The sequence below is a fragment of the Fusarium phalaenopsidis genome (genome assembly GCF_050370095.1).
Source record: "Fusarium phalaenopsidis strain FUZ10S chromosome Unknown contig_32332, whole genome shotgun sequence".
In the NCBI taxonomy this organism is placed as follows: domain Eukaryota; kingdom Fungi; phylum Ascomycota; class Sordariomycetes; order Hypocreales; family Nectriaceae; genus Fusarium; species Fusarium phalaenopsidis.
In genome coordinates, this window is record NW_028145391.1 from 2512501 (window position 1) to 2532483 (window position 19983).

Here is a 19983-nt window from a genome sequence, read left to right on the forward strand (position 1 = left end):
AGATATCCGTCGGGAAGTTTCCAAGAGAAGGGTAGTCCATGATTTCAGCTGCATCAAAGAAAAGGCCATGTTCATGATCCAAGATCCTTTCAACCATGTGTCGGTGTAACGAGTGTCAGACTGCCTTGGGCGAATGCAAATCACGTGGAACTTGTGTGACTGCCTGCCTGCCAATGTTCAGTCTCTCTTGAAACAACTTCTACTACCTATGGACACTCTTCTTCACCAAGGATGCAGCCCGCAAAAGAAACAATCCCGCCCTAGAACATTTGAACAAAGCTTTTAACATGGGATTTAATTGCTTCCTTTCTTCCTTCAACCATGGGCCCACTCGGCCGAGAGCTGAGATTCAGCTCCCACAGGACATTGCGAAAGGGAATTGCACCAATGGATACGCCGAGATCAAGCAGCTCTGTTTGGAAGGTCAGTTCAGTTGCGATCGCAATACGGAGTATCGTAATCGAATGACAGGCACTAACAGGCTAGCTGACTCGCTTCCTCCAGCTTAGCAGCTCTGTGATAAGCTCTCTTTACCGCGGACCCTCGACCAACTACAGACAGCACGCGTCGCGCTCGCCTCCGCAATCAGTTGTGGCTCTTGGCGCATAACCAGAATCAGGGACTGACCGTCCTTTTCGAGCTAAAAAGCACATTGGCCCAGGAACCATGCTACACGACAAAACGCCTGGCCAGGGGTCCTAAATGACCAACAGCCAATGCCATGCTTTGTCACAAGCCACACAAACAAACGGCCAGGGGCGTTGAGGGAAAAAGAGGAGAGGGCAGACTGCGGAAGACAAAAGACGAAATGGAAGCCCTGCGACAAAGCCAACAACCTGGGATAAGACAATGAGCCGAGACCAGTCCAAGCCAGGCTCAGAGACAATGCGCCAGCATCTCTGATACAAAACTGGAAGCGAGAAACTGGTCGTATTCCCTTACTCGGTCGTTCTCCCGGCTTAATGCCTGTTATATTCCCACGCGCAACGATCCGGCATCGCGTCGCATCCCTCAACGGGACCGAGTCGACCTTGTCTTTCATCATGAGGTTTAATCTGCGACGAGGGCAGCACCCTGGTTTCCAATGCACCTGAGCCAGGCACCGTCTCGACAGGATTGGCTGCGCCGGGCAAGGGGGAGATGAAATGACAGTCTGATTGGAGACCGTCTGATCACCCTGGCCCTCCGCCGGCGAAGCGAATCCACCATAGACAGGGTCTCGAGGGTCAGAGCCTTCGTTCCATGCAGGCACAGGCGCAGGCACAGGCGCAGGCACAGGAGGGCCATGGGTCCCGTCATGGGTCCCGTCGTGGGCCCTGCCAGGAGCCCACCAGGAGGAAGCCATTGCCTCATCTCTCAATCTCCTGGCCGCGGGTGGTAGGATTGCTGGCGGTGCCGTTGACGCTGCTGGTTCGCGCCGGTCCCCGCGCTGCTGCCCATTGCTCATTTCCTGGGGATCCATTTCCATCTCTCCCACTTTGCTTCCTTGCTTGGACCTGTCGATCTCTTAATATTCCTGTCCTGCGCTGCGCTTGCTGCTTCCACTCCTTCTCTCGTTTCCCTTGATTTGTTGTTTAAACGTTGGTGCTGCTGGTTCACGAAATCCTTCGACCTTTTCCCTCGTCAGCTTCATCACTCGTTCTGTTGCTCGACGACAAAGACATTCCTTGCCCGGAACCACCAGAATCTATTCTACCTATGTCCAGGTTGTGACGCGTTGTATGAAAGGACCGGAGGCATTCGTTCATTAACTAGGAACATCCGTGCTTGGATCTCGCGATACACAACCATCTTCATCTATCGACGACAGACCCCATGAGACTCGCTACTCTTCCAATCGCCCTCGCGGGCATCCTGTCGGCTTCGTCCTCGTTCGTCGCCGCCAAGGCTCACCAGCACCATGAGCGTGGCGCCGGCCATCTGCATGGCTCTCCTGCGCCCATCGTAAAGCGAGGAGGCCAGTGCCAGTTTCCCACCGATGACCCCAACATGGTCGCCGTCACTCCCGATGAGAAGAACGGCGGCTGGGCTATGAGCCCCGATCAGGAGTGCAAGCCTGGCAGCTACTGCCCCTTCGCTTGCAAGCCCGGTATGGTTATGAACCAGTGGGATCCCGATTCTACCTACGACTATCCTGCCTCAATGGTACGCCGCCAATATGAGCCACTCATCAGCTGGTAACTCGAGCTAATATACTTCAGAACGGTGGTCTTTTCTGCAATAAGAATGGCGAGATTGAGAAGCCATTCGAGGGTAAGCCCAACTGTGTTCAGGGAACTGGAGCTGTCGAGGCCGTCAACAAGTGCGGCTCCAAGATGTCTTGGTGCCAAACCGTTCTGCCCGGTAATGAGGCCATGATCATTCCTACTCTCGTCACCTCGAGCGCGACTCTGGCTGTTCCCGGATCTTCATACTGGTGCTCCACCGCTGCTCAGTAAGTAACGCCCAAGAAACAACTATGGAATGTCTCTAACTGTGTTAGCTTCTACATCAACCCCCCTGGTGTTGGTGAGGAGGGCTGCATCTGGGGCACTGAGGACGAGCCCATCGGAAACTGGAGCCCCTACGTCGCCGGTGCCAACACTGAGGCCAGTGGCACTACTTTTGTCAAGCTCGGCTGGAACCCCATCTGGGAGGACTCGGCCTTGAAGAGCAAGCTCCCTGACTTCGGTGTCGAGATCAAGTGCCCTGACGGCGGCTGCAACGGTCTGCCCTGCAAGATCGACCCCAGCGATGGTGAGGGCAAGGTTGAGAGCAATGAGGGAGGCATTGGTGCCGGTAACTCGGCTTTCTGTGTTGTCACAGTCCCCAAGGGCAGCACTGCTCAGATTGTTGCCTTCTCCGTCGGTTCCGGCTCGGGATCTGATGACTCGGATTCGGATGACGGCGAGATGGGCATTAAGAAGGTGGAGGAGTCTTCGACGACCGAAAAGGCCAAGCCCTCTACTACTACGACTGTCGCCGAAACCACAACATCGGAAAAGACGACCTCGACCACTGAAGAGGCTACATCGACCACCGAGGAGTCGACCACCACTTCTGAGGCCCCAACCACCTCCGAGGAGACTACTTCCACCACCTCGATCGAGTCCACCACTACCACTTCCGAGGAGTCCACGACCGAAGAGTCTACTTCGACACCTACCACGTCTACGTCCAAGGTCCACAAGTCTACCAAGGCTGTCACCACCACCAAAGTCGTCACCACCAAGAAGACTGCCCCTACTGTCAAGCCCGGTATCTTCCACGAGAACGGAACCACCACCTTCACTGGTGCCCAAGTCACCGAGAAGCCCGCTGCTACGGAAGCTGGCTCTGAGGCTGCCCCCACCCAGTCCAAGGAGGGTGAGGCTGGTCGTCATCAGGGCAATGCTGCCGTTGCTGGCCTTGTCGTCGCTTTCATCGCTGCCGCCTGTTTCTTTTAATTGAAGAAGCCCCCTCAAGAAAGACCTAATTTTGCATGTTCGCTTCTCCCTCGGCCAGCCTGCGGGCTCTCAACTTCTCCGCTGCAGCCTTTGCTTGGATGGGTGATGTCGGTTCTGATATCATCCACACCATCACTTCTCTGCCTCCCTCACCAGTCACTCACTACCCACCGTCTCATCTCCCTTCACACCTGGCAGCTGGCATTCTCCTCTTCGGCAAAAACTATTTTCCACGTCATACTTTGACCTTTACTCTTTGCATATACGATCAAGCCAACCACTCTATCGGCGATAGTGTTTATTGTCTTTAACCAGCCGGACTTGATTTGACAGCCGTGAACTTCACGGCAGCTGGGTCAACATGGTCACTGATACCCGCCCTCGGGTGTTAATTTGCTTCAGCAAGGATCTTATCAGATACTTGTGGCCCGCGGGCATTATATATACGTTCTACGCATTCCTTTCACGGTCGATATACCCTTTTTGAGAACGTTGGAGGCTTTGGATATTTGGAGGAATTTGGAACTGACAAGCGATGTTTAATTGTGTGCTAATTTAATCTCGGAATTGACGACGTGTATGTACAAATGAGCAGAGAGTGTTTGGAGTGTTGGAGAAAAGAAGAGATGGTGAGGCTTTGTTGGATGGTGTGACCTCCTTTCTTGGTGGTCATCTCGGCGCCCTCACGGGATCTTGTGTGGTTTTTTTCCCTCTGGAAAGAAAAAACGAAATGATCAGACATATTTGATAGATAGTATGATTGGCGCAGTCGTACCTACATAGCTACGGGCAAGAGAAATGTGGAAGATCATGAGCCAAAAGTTCCGGTCCAGATTGCGATCCATGGTGACATGACCATGTCTAGTTTAAATGATGTTTCTCGGGTATCTTGCCTGTAATATACAACGCTATTTCGACAGCCGGCGGGTGACCTATATCCAATCTAGCCTAGATGGTTCATTCAATTTCAACCCAAGACCCCCCCTTCTTTACTCTTTAACCCATCCGGGTACCTCCTCAGGGTCAAAGTCCTCCTCGTACCTCCTATCCTGGATCGTGTGCCACACGTTGGGCCATCCGGCAAGCACAGGGCTCCCCTTTGCCTTTGCTCCGATGATAGCGAAGCGACCCTGGCCGTGGGCGATGAATCCGTGCATGAGGCCCTGCTGGACAAGGGTGGCAACCATCATCTCCACGTCCTCGGGTGTAACGTCTGCGTTGCCCCAGACCATGCCCTCGTTTGGCCGCAGCGACTTGGGACCGCCTGGTGGTGGGGCTAGTATTGAGGCTTCGGTGCTTTGGGCATTGTTTGATAGAGCCTTCATGAGGAGAGGATTCACGTGTTGAGGGCGACCAAGAGTGTTGGGACCTGATGGGAGCCAGCCTTCGAGGCGGCGCTGGAGATACACGGCGACGGTGTGGAGATCCGCAAGGTCGAGAGTGGCCGCTTTACGAGAAGAAGCATCAGTTGGAGGTACGTAGGTTAGGATAAAGGTCTTTCGACTAAGGGATCGCCATAGGAGAGGTCGGAGACGATTGCTGAGTGTCAAGAGCAGGCCCTTTTCAAAGAGCCAGGTCTCATGCGCAGCCAAGTGGTGCTGGAAGTGGACAAAGTTTCCAGACCGGATGGCCTGGCAGAGAGGAAGGAAGACGGGGGCCAGAGTCTGGCACTCTTGGCGCTGGAGCAGTACCTGCGAAGGGAACCGCCCGAGAAGGATGTTGCAGGGAATGAGATATGTGAGGATGTTTGTCCGGTGAGAGACAAGCTGGGGAGGCGTCTGGAGATACGCCTCCTGTAGGCAGAGGGAGGCGCGGAGGTAGTGGTTGTTGGAAAAGTTGAAACGACCAAGATAGTAGAGGAATGTGACGCGCTGGGCGGCTGGGTAGAGGGATAGTGGTGGCGAGATTGTCGAGATGTTGACAAAGATCATCTTGGCAAGATGAGTTCTCCGGCACTGTATCCATGTCAGAACGAGAAAAGATATGGTGATGTGTGAGGGTCATACTGCAAAGAGGAGCTTGAGGACGAGGTTGGCAAACATGTAGACGCCAACCTTTTTGCCCTCAGGTCTGGCATAGCGACCGCTTGAACGGTCCGTTAGACACGTGGTGAAGATCTTTTGAATGATTTCTGCTGAAGACTCTGCGATTGTCTTGTCCTCGTCCAGAGCTCGAAGACGGCGCGTCAACTCGGGACGCCTGTTGAGGCTCATGGTGAGACGCGCAAGGGTCTCGGAGAGGGACATGCTGGTCTTGAGGAGCATGGCGCCGTATGTGGGATGAGCAAATGCCGTAGCACATGAGCTATTATCGCCAGTTAGCAAAGTTCTTCTTTGTCTATCAGTGAGGGTGAGATGCGCACTTGACGAGGCCGCTGAGCAACTGATGAGCGCCGAGCAAATCATCGTAATTGACGTCGCGCCAAAAGGCCATGTAATCCTTCATGAAGGCGATGAAGCCCGGCCACACGGTCGCCTGGCCGTCCGGAACATCGTCATCCTGCGGGAGAGACCTCTCGATGACGTTGTCGAGGCCCTGCTGGCGGAACTGGGAGCGCAGCTCAGCGGCGAGGCTGTGATACTGCTGGGGGCTTCCGGGCTCGACCTGGAGCCAGGCGCGAAGCTTGTCGCCGTCCTGGGCGCGGACAAAGTTGCGAACCTGGGTGAGGAACTCGAGAACCAGAGGCATCTTTGGTTTGTGGAAAGGTGTGGTTGAGATGCCAATGAGTGAGGTTTTGTTCTGAGCGCGTCGAGATTGGCTGGTTGCAAGGCTGAGGGAGGTTTGGCGAGTTGACATGGTCGGTGCTCCACTATGAGACAGCGAAGATACGTTCCATCCCGAATGGGATATATCACTTAACATCAAGCATCATGCATATGAGTTTAATGGAAGGTTTACAGTGTCAGTATTTAATTTCCTAATTGGGTTATTTAATCCTCAATGCATGCGCTGCGTGAAGCCTCGTTCATCCCGTCTCCTCAGACTTCCTGGCCTACCTACCCTGCATCACACCAAGTGTCTTCCGAGTCATCAACATCATGCAAACGACAGAACTGTAACCGGTTGTAAAAGGGGCGCAAAATCGAGTACACAAAAATTTTCGATTTTTTTTACGCTACTTGTATCTATCATCCAGTTTTAACTGACGTCATTCATGCCTATTTTCATCGCTTTTCATCTCTTACACAGACTCGATCCGCTGTACCACAAGGGCGGTTGCAGCACCACCACCATTGCAGATAGCCGCAACACCATACTCACCAGGCTTAAGCTGGTGAAGCAGAGTGGTGAGGATTCGCGAACCAGAGCTGCCGAGGGCATGGCCCAGAGAAATAGCACCACCCAGAGGGTTCACCTTGGCACCCTCAAGACCCAGGATCTTTGAGTTTGCCAGGATCACGCTGGCGAACGCCTCGTTGAACTCCCAGATGGCGACCTGGTCCTTGGTGATTCCTGCGCGCTCAAGAGCGATGGGGACAGCCTTGGCGGGGGCAACGGGGAAGTCGATGGGCGATGTGGCGGCATCAGCGTAACCACAGATCTTGGCCAGCACCCGGGAGCCTGAGCCATACTGTTGAGCAATAGCCTTGTTGCCGAGAACAAGAGCACTGGCACCATCGTTGAGAGTCGACGAGTTCGCCGCAGTCACAGTGCCGGTTCCATCGCGGACGAAAGCGGGCTTCAGCGTGGGGACCTTGTCGAACTTGACATCGTTGAAACCCTCGTCGGTGTCGACAACAATCTCGCCCTTTCGAGTCTTGACGGTGACGGGGGCAATCTCATCAGCAAAGGCCTTGTCCGCCCAAGCCTTTTGCGCGTTGCGGTACGACTGGATGGCGTACTCGTCCTGCTGCTCGCGGGTGATGTTGTGGTTCTTGACAGTGTTCTCGGCGCAGTTGCCCATGTGGAATTGGTCGTATACATCAGTCAGGCCGTCCTTGATGAGACCGTCCTCCATCTTCACATGGCCGAAAGCGGGGAGCCCACTTGCGCGGGGCACATAGTAGGGCACCTGGGACATGTTCTCCATACCACCAGCAATCTGGGCCTCGGCAAGTCCCAGCTGGATGTTCTGGGCGGCCAGGCTGACGGCCTTGAGACCAGATGCGCACACCTTGTTGATCGTGGTCGCCTCGACTTCCTTGGGGAGGCCGGCGAAGATGACGGCCTGTCGTGCGGGCGCTTGGCCAACGGAGCCCTGAAGGACGTTGCCCATGTAGACATCGGTGATCTTCTCGACGGGGACCTTGGACTTTTCGAGGGCCGACTTGATGGCGACGGCACCGAGCTTGGGCGCTGACACTGACAAGAAGGAGCCATTGAACTGGATTGTGTTAGCTGAGCAATGGTTAACTAGAGAACCTGGCATGCCTTGGTTGTAGGAGTTCGCGCAGCACTCAAGATGTAAGCATCCTGCAGTTCCTTGCGCAGAGCTGGCCGAGTAGAAAACTGTCGCGCCCCGTTCACATGTCCAGCAAGCTGGGCAAGCCGGCCGGCGGATCTAAGCTGAGTAGAGGACATTGCGAGAGAGGAATGGGGTATCAGAAGAAGGGGTTGACAGAACAAGAAAAAGACAAGAGAAGAAGAGAAAAAAGGATTAGAGGAAGAGGAGATCAATTAGTATTGTAGCAGTCGCAGAATTATAAGACCAAAACGGCCTCGGGTATCACGGGAGAGAGATGGCCGGAAACATTAGAGATGCCCTCCGCTCGGTCCCCTTCGGCTTCCAGCGGGGGAGGGCCGAAAGTGGTGGGGGATGAAGCTCTCTGAACCGAGCTGCAATCCGGGGAAGTGACGTCTTGCCTAGGTACAAGCCCGGCAGTGGGAAGGCGGCGGCAGATACAAGTACCTTTGCTGCATATCTTGCAAGAGTATTTCCGCCGAGCCCTCCATTTCCGTAAGCTAGACCCTGGAACAAGAGGAACCAGTTCCTGTATCGGACAACGTCCGCTGCCTTTTGCGGTTTCGCTTCCGAACTTTTCGGTTCCGAAGAGCCATGACGGATCAAGAAGAGCGGCCTTTGTCCCCCGCGACCATCTCAAAGACCCTGGTGGACGGACCACCCTGGCGGACTTTAGTGATCACGTGTAGTCAACAAAGAGTAGTGGATCTGACCCGGGCAAACAATTGGCTAAAGTCAAACGGATCTCTGATTGGCCAGCGATTACTGACACTGGAGCCTTCCAGTGGAATCACTCTCGTGAGGCTGTCGATGACCAATCTCCGTTTCCGCCCCATCCCTCCACTTTGCACCGCCAAATCCGTTGTCGCTGTAACAGCGAACCGTGCAGGTCATCTTTGTTTTCACACTCTGGGGATCATAGTTGGAATCATCGTCGTGGTCGGGTCTTTTTCTTCTTATCACCATCGAAACAGTCTCGATATCACACCTCCGAGCTCTTGAACGACTACCCTCCACCTCTCGAGTCCGCTTCCGCATCCATCCGCCATCATGTCTACAGCTGCGCGCCGCCGCTTGATGCGAGACTTTAAGGTATGGCATCTGGAAGAATAGCCAACATATAATGTTAACACCAGCTGCAGCGCATGCAGACCGACCCTCCCGCCGGTGTCTCTGCGTCTCCTGTCCCTGACAATGTCATGACTTGGTATGTCGCCTCGCCTCGACACCATCGGTGACCCGGCTCAGATGCTAATCAACTGCCATAGGAACGCCGTCATCATCGGTCCCGCCGACACCCCCTTCGAGGACGGCACCTTTCGACTCGTGATGCAGTTCGAGGAGCAGTATCCGAACAAGCCCCCGCAGGTCAAGTTCATCAGCGAGATGTTCCACCCAAACGTTTACGCCACCGGAGAGCTTTGCCTGGATATTCTGCAAAACCGATGGAGTCCCACGTACGATGTCGCCGCTGTTCTGACCAGCATTCAGAGGTAGGAGACAGGAAGGGAACACGGTTGCATATGAATTTGATGCTGATCATGGATAGTCTTCTCAACGACCCCAATACCGGCTCGCCCGCAAACGTCGAGGCTTCCAATCTGTACAAGGACAACAGGAAGGAGTACACCAAGCGTGTCAGAGAGACGGTCGAGAAGAGCTGGGAGGACTAAGACAGAATCGACTCGACTCGACTCGGATCGAAGCGACTACAGTGGGACAGAGAACGGTATGCCAACGTCGACTTGTCCAGCAGAGAAATGGATCACGGCCGCTCAACCATCATTCCCGTTCCTTGCACGGCCCGAATCTTGATAGCCGAACGAAGGACGGGAACAAATCTGTATATGGCGTTTTTTGGTGCGTGGAGTTGGACTGAATTGCATTCGAGGCGTTGCGACGTCCGAGGACGGAGGCCCTCCTTGGGACATGTTATGATATATCACGAGGCTCACTAACTTAGGAAGAGGAGTTGTCTGTTTCTTGAAGCGTCCGCATCTTTTCGAATAAAGTCTTGTGTGTGTGTGTGTGATATTGACACTTGTCTGAGTCGTTGACTCAGTGTTGACCAGTGACGGCGGGGGGATGCCATGGGCGGGTTGATTTGTCTGCTCCGATAGGAATGATGGCACCCACTCTCAATCATGCCGAAAGGAGCCCGCGTGCCATGATGATAACGGCCAGGTCCCACTTCCCAATGCCTGAATTGCTGTTGACAATGCGCACGCAATGATCCCTGCCACCTCCCACATTATGGTGTCTTGTTATAAGCTTGTGAGATGTTGAGCATAGGTACTAGATGAACTATTTATTCATTATTAGAGATCCTGCCCCCTTGTCAGGCAGCATCTTGACTAAAACCACCAATCCATCCCCCGATCAAGCCCCCCCACCCACGCCGCATCACGCAGTGCAGTATCAGGGACGGGACCCTGACCCCCTCTCCAAATTGCGTGGTTGCTGCTGGCTGAAACCCACACGGGGCCGTCCAGTCCAGTCGGTGGGGGACCTAGGGACGAAGGCGCCTAAAAGACCCAGCCTCAGGGGGGCCTGAAAACTCCAAAACCCGCTAAATCCCCCCTAAACTTACAGGAGGGGGCCTCCTGAGCGTACGCGAGTCTTCCCCTCCCCGTTTCCGCCCCCCCTCTTGGCAGTAGAGTTCTCCAATCAACTCGGCCAAAACCCACCGCCTCTCCATCGTTGTCAACGACTCGAGCTTGCGAAAGTGTGTTGTGTTGTCCAGTGCGTGTGTTGACCTGGCTGTCTGTTGTTGTTGCGCCGCACCCTAGTGTCAGCGCCTCTCTTTCTCGGTGTGTTTGCTGATCGCACCACAAACCACCCACCCCCCGCCAGCCAGACCCTGTCTTGGCCGTGTTTTTGACCTCTCCAGTATCTTATCCTTTTTCACTCTCCCTCACGCACGCTCCCTGCCCTGCTCCCGTGTTCGAGGTGTTCGAATCTCGACGCCGGCTTGCGGCTCTTTGCACCCTCCCGCGGCCCGCATCTCTGCGACCTCCCCGCCTCCCACCCCCCCCTGACGGCACTTGCAAGTTACATACATACAGACAACCAACCCACGATCGAGCCCAGCGACTCTTGGACGGCAGCACCGTGGCCGATGATAGCTTCCCCCGTGTGACAGATAGCCTCCGTCCATCATGTCGTCCGCAAACAGCATCAAGGTCGTCGCCCGGTTCCGACCTCAGAACAAGGTCGAACTCGAGTCGGGCGGAAAGCCCATCGTCTCCTTCGATGGCGAGGACACCTGCAGCCTCGACGTATGTCAATAATCTGCCTCTGCACCGCCTTGAGTGCCTTGACGCCCTTTGGCTAACCCGTTTCCTAGTCCAAGGATGCGCAGGGCAGCTTCACCTTTGACCGAGTCTTTGATATGGCATGTAAGCAACAGGACATTTTCGACTTCTCGATCCGCTCCACCGTCGACGATATCCTCAATGGATACAACGGAACCGTCTTCGCCTACGGCCAGACCGGTGCCGGTAAGTCGTATACCATGATGGGCACAAACATCGACGACGACGACGGCCGAGGTGTTATTCCCCGCATCGTCGAGCAGATCTTCGCCAGCATCATGTCGAGCCCCGGCACCATCGAGTACACCGTCCGAGTCAGTTACATGGAGATTTACATGGAGAGGATCCGCGATCTGCTCGCCCCCCAGAACGACAACCTGCCCGTCCATGAGGAGAAGAACCGTGGCGTCTACGTCAAGGGTCTCTTGGAGATTTACGTGTCGAGCGTCCAGGAGGTCTACGAAGTCATGAGGAGAGGAGGAAATGCCCGAGCCGTCGCCGCCACCAACATGAACCAGGAGTCGTCGCGATCCCACTCGATATTCGTCATCACCATCACCCAGAAGAACGTCGAGACCGGCTCGGCAAAGAGCGGACAGCTGTTCCTTGTGGATCTGGCTGGTAGCGAAAAGGTCGGCAAGACTGGAGCGAGCGGACAGACCCTCGAGGAAGCCAAGAAGATCAACAAGAGTTTGAGTGCCCTGGGAATGGTCATCAACGCCCTCACCGACGGCAAATCCTCGCACATCCCCTACCGAGACTCCAAGTTGACCCGTATCCTGCAAGAATCCCTCGGTGGTAACAGTCGGACGACACTGATCATCAACTGCTCTCCTAGCAGTTACAACGATGCTGAGACACTCAGTACCCTGCGATTTGGTATGAGAGCCAAATCCATCAAGAACAAGGCCAAGGTCAACGCCGAGCTCAGCCCTGCCGAGCTCAAGTCCCTTCTCAAGAAGGCCCAGGGGCAGGTCACCAATTTCGAGAGCTACATCTCAAATCTCGAGGGCGAAATTCAGCTGTGGCGTGCTGGTGAATCTGTTCCTAAGGAGAAATGGGCGACACCCAAGACTACCGATGCCGTCGCTAGAACCAAGGCCGACGCACGAAGCTCGACACGACCTTCCACACCCTCACTAATAGCGGAGAGCCGCTCAGAGACGCCCGCGATATCTGAGCGCGCTGGCACACCCAGCTTGCCGCTCGACAAGGACGAGAGGGAAGAGTTTTTGCGACGAGAGAATGAGCTGCAGGATCAGATCTCAGAAAAGGAGTCCCAGGCCACGGCTGCCGAGAAGCAGCTTCGGGAGACAAAGGAAGAGCTCGCCTACCTCAAGGAACACGACAGCAAGGTGGGCAAGGAGAACGAGAAGCTCACGACCGAGGTGAACGAGTTCAAGATGCAGCTGGAGAGGCTCACGTTTGAGAGCAAGGAGGCACAAATTACCATGGACGCTCTGAAGGAGGCAAACTCGGAGCTTACTACGGAGCTTGACGACGTGAAGCAGCAACTCCTTGACGTCAAGATGAGCGCCAAGGAGACGGGTGCTGCCCTCGACGAGAAGGAGAAGAGGAAGGCCGAGAAGATGGCCAAGATGATGGCCGGCTTCGACCTGGGCGGTGACGTGTTTAGCGAGAACGAGCGTCACATCGCAGAGACTATCGAGAAGGTCGATGCGCTACATGAGCTGAGCGCCACCGGCGACAACATCGCGCCCGATGAGTTCCAGGCACTTCGAGCCCGCTTGGTGGAGACACAAGGCATCGTCCGACAAGCTGAGCTCTCCATGTACAGCACTACTTCCAGCGAGGCCGACTCAAGGCGGAGACAAGAGCTGGAGGCTCGTCTGGAGGCCGTCCAGCAAGAATATGAGGAGGTTCTCACCCGCAACCTCGGCCCCGAGGATGTTGAGGAGGTCAAGGCTCGACTGGAGAACGCCTTTGCCAACCGCCAGACTGCCCAGTCTCAGTTTGTGGATGAGCTGAAGGCTGATATTACGCAGAAGGCTGCCGAGAACACAAGAATGAAGACGCTGATCGATGACCTTCAGCAGCGCGTCAAGGCTGGCGCCGCGGCACCAATGGCCAATGGCAAGACGATCCAGCAGCAGATCGCCGAGTTTGACGTCATGAAGAAGAGCCTCATGCGTGACCTTCAGAACCGATGCGAGCGTGTTGTTGAGCTCGAGATCTCGCTGGATGAGACCCGAGAGCAGTACAACAACGTTCTTCGATCGTCCAACAACCGGGCGCAGCAGAAGAAGATGGCCTTCCTGGAGAGGAACCTGGAGCAGCTGACCCAGGTCCAGCGCCAGCTCGTCGAGCAGAACTCGGCTCTCAAGAAGGAGGTTGCCATTGCTGAGCGCAAGCTCATTGCACGAAACGAGCGTATCCAGAGCCTGGAGAGCCTGCTACAGGATAGTCAGGAGAAGATGGCTGCTGCCAACCACAAGTATGTATCCCCCTTGCTGCCCCTTTTCAGTCAAACAGCACTGACAGTGTATCACTAGGTTCGAGGTCCAGCTGGCTGCGGTCAAGGAGCGTCTCGAGCTTGCCAAGGCCGGCAGCACCCGTGGCCTGAACTCACCAGGCGGCTTCAGCTTTGCCAGCGCCGGCAGCCGGATTGCGAAGCCCCTCCGCGGAGGCGGTGGCAGTGATGTAGCCCCCGCCATCCCAACCATCCAGAACCTTCACCAGACTGAAGGGAACAGTGGCAGCAGCAACAAGCGAGCTAGCTGGTTCTTTAACAAGTCATAGACGTGAAAGAGAAGAAAAGGAAAAAGACACCAAGAGAGAGAGAGAGAGGTCCCTGCTTTTGCGTTGGGCACGGCGTTGCGAGCAGATCTGGTAGAAGCCCCCATCATACCCCCACCAAACAATGCCCCGTTCGATAAAACTTTCTACTTGTTTCTTTCTTGTCTTGATTATTTTCCCTTGTCCCCTCGACTTCCCTTCTTGCTAGACGAGGGCCATAGAGGATGGGGAGGCTACGATGATTTGGATTTTATGACATGCTTCGCAATGGGACTAGGGATGGTCGGATGATTGCTATAGGGACGGCGCTCTGGGCGCGAAAGAGGGAGGCTAAGTGAGTTTGGTGAGATGAGGCAGAGAGAGGAGCTGCAGAGCAGAGCAAAGCAAGATATTGCACGTGTGGGAGTCTTGTTCCACGACGACGCAGGTAGCTCAGGCATGAAGTTTAAGAGAGTTAATGAATTGAGTTTCCAACTGGGTTTGATTTGGTTACCAGAGCGGGACTAGATAGACAAGAAATGTGATATGTGGTATTGTTTTTATCCAATGGTGCACTCCTTATTGTGCACGACATACATGGTACGCTATACGTAGATGATGCTAAAGTAGGTGGTTGAGTCGAGAAGCCGTGAGAGTGAGTTTTGAGTGTTTGCAGAGGACAGTTTAGTTGCCCTTCTCGCCAGAGTTGCCACTCTTGGAAGCAGCGACGAGGCCGAAGATGACGATCTGGAGGCCAACAAAGGCACCGAGAAGCGCGCCAACACCGATGGTGACACCGAGGATCTTGACATGAAGCATGATGATGCGGCGCCAAGCAGCCTTGGAGAAGCTGGACCAGGCGTCAGCGACGCTGGCATAGCCAGGTCCGCCGACGACAGCAGGCTCAACCCTGCCGTTAAAGGAGCGGTCGAAGGGGACGATGGTGTCCTCGTCTGCGGGGAGGAGGGAGGCCTGGATACGGACGAGAACAACCCAGGCGGGGATGAGCAGGATCACCTCGCCAACGACAAGGATAAGGCTAGCAAGGAGGATCCTGAAGGAAAGGTTGAAAGGGTCGCTGAACCTCGAGATCTGGAGCGTGTTGATAAGGAGACCGCAGAGGGCAAAGGTAGCCTGGCCAGCGGCCCAGAAGATGAGAGTAGGTCTCCAGGTGGCCTTGAGGGTGGTCTTGAAGGGGGGCAGACGGGACCAGAAGCTGAGGGCAGAGGCAGGAGTGATGACCTGGTGAATCCAGGCGGCTCTGAACTGGACGAGGGCCACGGAGCTGACGAGGCCACCGACGAAGACGCCGATGCCGTAGGGAAGGCAGAGCGAGAAGGCGCCCATGATGAGGGCGCTGAAGATGGTCTGGACGATGAGGCAGGGAAGGCCACGGAAGCAGGCGCGGAAGCCGCCATGAGATCGGACCAGACGGAAGGTAGCCCGGAAGGACGAGGTGACGGGCCGGCCGTCAGTACCAGGGCCGGCGACGTTGACAGCCGGAGCGGTGGTGGAGGGAGTCTTGGGGCCGTTGCCGTTGGCGAGGGGCTCAACGGGGAGGGGCTCGTAGGCGGGAGGCTTGTCATCCTCGATCATGGCAAGGAGGGGGAAGACCTTGCTGAAAGTGTAGTCGATCTGGAAGCTGTTAGAGAGGTTACACGAGGGGTTGAGGGGAGACTCACGAGGAGGATGGCGGGGATAAAGACAATGTAGTTGAGGATGATGATGATGTATTCCCACGATAACTGAGGCGACTCCGGGCCGCTGTCGCTGGGGACATGGCCGCGCTCCCAGAGCACTCTGCCTACGTTAGAGATCATGATGGCGGATAGAATGAGCGAGAGATAGTTTTATGAAAAAGAACAAAAGAGAAAACGGTGATGGTGTTGATAGAAGAAGAGTAAAATAGGTGGACAGCCTCGAGTTGAAGGAGGATGGTTAGAGATTCATGGATCTGAGGTGGGCGGCGTTGAATGACCTTTATGGGGTTTTACAGTGAGAGACGCCCATTGTTAGTGGCGCTGCAGGGGGGGTGTGTTGCCTGCAGGCAGTGTTCCTACGTAGGATGTGCACAGCCCCAGTGGCCATGATGGATCTACACACCCCATGATTTGGAGATGAAGAGTTAAGAGTAGATTAGATGTGAATGAGTAGAGTTTTATTCTTGAATGTTGGTTGAAAGAATATTATGCTACTATTAATCTATCGCTGTGATTTAATTGTATCTCTTGATTTGCAGTGACTGAAGCTTCCTTGAGTGAATCATTGCTTCGGCCATTGCTGTATTGGGTAATCAGCGAAGGATCTTGACCCTCGTCTTAGGACTGGTAAGATGCATTAAGGCCAACAATACTGCCTAGGCAGTGCAGCTATATCTACTTTGTTAAGTATTTTATTGTAAAAATTACTCGAGAATTACAGTATTCTCCCTTTATTCATTCATCCACGTTGTCGTCTACTGCCATCTCTTTAAGCTCATGTCCGGTGCATCCGCGCTCGCCCTCGTTTGCTGGTGCGGCGGGTGTTAGCGTGAAAGACGCGTCGACATTCCAGCGGAGCTTTGAAGCAGCCAATAGCGGGGAATTCTGCCCGTGGCTAGTGGCGCTTGGCTTGAGACGCCTGGGCGACGATGGACGTTAGGCGAGACATTCATCCTGACACATGTGAAACAGCAATATCTACCAACAGCTTATTCCCTATGAGTGATGTATTAAGTCGAAACATGTCAAGCAATGGATACGTTGGAAGAGGCGCTGTCCTACATTGCGTCACTGGTATTCATAGGCTGATATAATCTGTAGGCAAGTCCTACCTAAGGTAGATAGAGGCTCTAGGGAGTGCCCCGCAGCGCCTGCAGGGCTGACACCCATGGCCATCACTTGCCTAACTCGGAGCTGTGCTGTCAACCTTGAACCACCACATACAACCTCAAGCTCCATATCAACCCTCACCACCAAAGCCTCACCAACCTCCACCTCTTGGCCATGTCGGCTCCGGAGATACCAAACCTACTCAGCTCACTCCGATCCGCTCGCGGAGGACGTGGTAGAGGGAGAGGTCGAGGCGGACATCACGGCCCCTCATCCGTCACCCACGATGCCACTATCCAGGGCACCGACACAGACGCCTCGGTGTCAAGGCTGAGCGCTGTCGACCTTGGGTACCTCGATGACCCGTATGCTCAGTTCTTTGTACAGAGCGCCGATGGTCCTCCCGCGAGACGTCTCCCAATCATCAACCGAGGTGCGCTGGCTGGGCTAACGCCATGTTGTGCTGAGCTCGACTAAACCAGTCACTTGCAGGAACATATACTCGAACAATTTCTCTTGATACCCTAGTAGATTCTTTTCTCAACGACGATGAGGGTGCCGAAACAGGCTCCTCACCAAAGCAGATTGTGTCACTAGGTGCTGGCACTGATACTCGTCCTTTCCGGTTGTTTGCATCAAAGTCGCGGCCCGGTTTGGTCTATCATGAGATTGACTTTGAAGTTGTTGCATCTAGAAAGCTACGGACTGTACAGGCTACACCGCCGCTGAGAAACATCCTCACAAACATCTTCAACGACACCAAGAGTACCTGGTCAAGTCGACCGGCTTCAGGAGGAGAGTATTATTGTCATGGCCAAGACTTACGGAACCTTGCTCCGCGCCAAGTCCCTAACCCAGACGAGGAGTCTTCTTCACGACTAAAGGAGCAGCCTGAAGTCACTCTACCAGGCTTGCGCAACGATATCCCGACCCTTCTCATTTCAGAATGCTGCCTCTGCTACCTCGACGTCGCAGAAGCAAGCAACGTCATATCATTTTTCTCCTCCCAAATCTCCAGCCTTGCGACCATCATCTACGAGCCCACCCATCCGGATGACGCCTTCGGGAGGATGATGGTGTCTAACCTCGCTGCTCGGCGCATTCAAATGCCGACTCTGGACAAGTACCCCACACCCGAGGCTCAACGGACAAGGATGGCAGAGGCTGGCTTCGAGACGGTGCACCACATGACGATTGAGAAGATCTGGGAGACGTGGGTTTCACCAGAGGAGAAGCAGAGGGTTGACTTCTTGGAGGGACTAGACGAAGTGGAGGAGTGGAAGCTGCTGGCTGCGCATTATATCGTTGTGTGGGCTTCCAAAGGGAACGGCTTTGGGTCCTGGGAGAGCGTTGGCGGAGGGGCTTAGTCTTGGCAATGAGCAAGAGGGGACACTTGAGCGATCTTGGGGTCATCAATGGCTCAGCACGGCGACTATCGTGACGGGTCACCTTGACATGCTCATGCTTTGTCGTGTACTAAAAGTGCATACAGCAGCGTAGAGTCTTCGTGATGCAGGCACTAGAGAATTTATGAGACCACGAAATCTTACTATAAAATTGAATACCCCATCGATGAGATGAAGATACAGATGGGACAATATTGCCCATTTCACAGCCAGAGCTCCTTACAAACATTCATGACTGGTTGTGCTATCGTGGGACTCTGTTTACCTAGGTAGGTGGTGGGTCATTGTCGTGTTTCCCTTCATACTATGGCGCAGAATGGCAGTTTTGGCTAGTCTGAGTGTGCTTTTTTGAGTCAATACGCATGTGACTAAAATCTAACAGTTTTTCGGTGTTGAATTACTCTGTTAAAACTCACCTCGCGAAATACCTTAACGGTGTCTATTTACTTAGGTACTTGGACGTTGAGGCTCACAAGCAGGGGAGACAGACAAGGTGGAGCCATATCCATTTTAGGTTTAGCACGTTGCCCAGCACCTAGCTCAACGAACACAACATCCATCACAGTGAGTTCTGAGTTTAGAAAGTGTAAGTTCTCGAGAACTGTTGCTCTTGTCACGATTCATCCCGACTTTTCATAAACCACACATCTTCTGAATCTTGCTTCATACCAAAGAAACACCCACCTTACACTTGATAACTAGACTTCACAATGGCCGACTCAAAAGATAGCAAGGCGTACAAGTATCGCCAGGAGATTAGCCAGATGATGTACGTCTCTGGTGAGACGGCTGAACCCCCGGTTGAGACGACGAGCATCATTGAGGATATTGTCCGCCAACAAGTCATTGAACTCGTACGCATCTACCCATTCTATTGATACAAATTACTGACAGAATACAGCTCCGCAACTGCACAGAGCACGCCTCGCGGCGCGGCTCCAAGTCAATCGGCATCAACGACCTCATCTTCCAGATCCGCCACGACCAGGCCAAGGTGTCGCGTCTGCGCACTTTCCTCTCGTGGAAGGACGTGCGCAAGAACGTCAAGGACTCTGACGACAAGGGAGCCGACGCAGACATCGCGGCGGGAGACGACCCCGTGGGAGGCGTCGTGGCCGGCGGGGGACCCGTCGACGAGGCAGCCAAGAAGAACAAGAAGGCCAAGGTCGGACTCCCCTGGGAGCCCTCGTCCTATTACAACGTCGAGGTCCCCGAGCGTGAGGAAGAAGAGGATGAAGAAGAAGAAGAAATGAACTACATCACCCTGCAGCGCCTGCGCAAGGCCGACGAGCGGACAAAGGCCATGACCAAGGAGGAGTACGTCACGTGGTCCGAGTACCGCCAGGCATCCTTCACCTACCGCAAGGGAAAGCGTTTCCGCGAGTGGGCAGGTTTCGGAATCGTCACGGACAGCAAGCCATCGGATGACATTGTCGATATTCTCGGCTTCCTCACCTTTGAGATGGTCCAGACCCTCACCGAGATGGCCCTCAAGGTCAAGGAGCAGGAGGACCTGGCCAGGGCTCAGACCGGAGCCGGAGCAGGGGCTGGTGGTGAAAACGCTCCCAAGAAGCGGAAGCACGAGGGGGCCCTCTTTGACTTTCCCAGCGAGGGCAAGACACCTATCGAACCTCGTCACGTCCAAGAGGCGTCGCGACGCCTTCAGCAGAGGCCCAAGAAGTCGAGGGCCATGCTTAACGGCACTCGCATTGCTCAGCACACGCCCCTCAACATCTTCTAATGAGCACTTGCACTCAAATCAACTCTGGAATCGGCGGCGTTACGAGTACTGCATGGTGATTTTTAGTTACGGATGTGACAACTTAGGAAACGAGGGTACGGAGCGAAAGGCGCAGGTGTCATTGGGTTTTCTCATGTTCTTCTTCTTGT

The 19983-nt window shown here is 54.5% G+C and overlaps 8 protein-coding genes across 8 annotated transcripts; 5 read left to right on the forward strand and 3 right to left on the reverse strand.

Moving 5' to 3' along the window:
- Positions 1-1815: 1815 nt before the first annotated feature.
- On the forward strand, positions 1816-3425 carry LRP88_13764 (uncharacterized protein; the record flags this gene model as incomplete). Its single annotated transcript, XM_083250120.1, has 3 exons — positions 1816-2145; positions 2202-2434; positions 2483-3425. 3 exons carry the CDS (start codon positions 1816-1818, stop codon positions 3423-3425), a joined length of 1506 nt encoding a protein of 501 aa, XP_083094454.1.
- Positions 3426-4414: 989 nt separating this feature from the next.
- On the reverse strand, positions 4415-6113 carry LRP88_13765 (uncharacterized protein; the record flags this gene model as incomplete). Its single annotated transcript, XM_083250121.1, has 3 exons — positions 4415-5380; positions 5432-5729; positions 5788-6113. The coding sequence occupies 3 exons, from the start codon at positions 6111-6113 to the stop codon at positions 4415-4417; spliced, it is 1590 nt and encodes a 529-aa protein (XP_083094455.1).
- Positions 6114-6606: 493 nt separating this feature from the next.
- On the reverse strand, positions 6607-7946 carry LRP88_13766 (Thiolase, N-terminal domain-containing protein; the record flags this gene model as incomplete). The annotated part of the gene is made up of 3 exons (XM_083250122.1): positions 6607-7763; positions 7823-7838; positions 7893-7946. 3 exons carry the CDS (start codon positions 7944-7946, stop codon positions 6607-6609), a joined length of 1227 nt encoding a protein of 408 aa, XP_083094456.1.
- A 931-nt stretch (positions 7947-8877) lies between these two features.
- Positions 8878-9500, forward strand: LRP88_13767 (E2 ubiquitin-conjugating protein RAD6; the record flags this gene model as incomplete). Its single annotated transcript, XM_083250123.1, has 4 exons — positions 8878-8919; positions 8970-9034; positions 9096-9320; positions 9377-9500. The coding sequence occupies 4 exons, from the start codon at positions 8878-8880 to the stop codon at positions 9498-9500; spliced, it is 456 nt and encodes a 151-aa protein (XP_083094457.1).
- A 1485-nt stretch (positions 9501-10985) lies between these two features.
- Positions 10986-13901, forward strand: LRP88_13768 (putative kinesin family protein (KinA); the record flags this gene model as incomplete). Its single annotated transcript, XM_083250124.1, has 3 exons — positions 10986-11105; positions 11174-13596; positions 13655-13901. The coding sequence occupies 3 exons, from the start codon at positions 10986-10988 to the stop codon at positions 13899-13901; spliced, it is 2790 nt and encodes a 929-aa protein (XP_083094458.1).
- Positions 13902-14561: 660 nt separating this feature from the next.
- LRP88_13769 (uncharacterized protein) lies at positions 14562-15697 on the reverse strand (the record flags this gene model as incomplete). Its single annotated transcript, XM_083250125.1, has 2 exons — positions 14562-15512; positions 15560-15697. The coding sequence occupies 2 exons, from the start codon at positions 15695-15697 to the stop codon at positions 14562-14564; spliced, it is 1089 nt and encodes a 362-aa protein (XP_083094459.1).
- Positions 15698-16861: 1164 nt separating this feature from the next.
- Positions 16862-18054, forward strand: LRP88_13770 (leucine carboxy methyltransferase; the record flags this gene model as incomplete). Its single annotated transcript, XM_083250126.1, has 2 exons — positions 16862-17120; positions 17180-18054. The coding sequence occupies 2 exons, from the start codon at positions 16862-16864 to the stop codon at positions 18052-18054; spliced, it is 1134 nt and encodes a 377-aa protein (XP_083094460.1).
- Positions 18055-18803: 749 nt separating this feature from the next.
- On the forward strand, positions 18804-19834 carry LRP88_13771 (transcription initiation factor IID, 18kD subunit-domain-containing protein; the record flags this gene model as incomplete). The annotated part of the gene is made up of 2 exons (XM_083250127.1): positions 18804-18947; positions 18995-19834. The coding sequence occupies 2 exons, from the start codon at positions 18804-18806 to the stop codon at positions 19832-19834; spliced, it is 984 nt and encodes a 327-aa protein (XP_083094461.1).
- Positions 19835-19983: the final 149 nt, after the last annotated feature.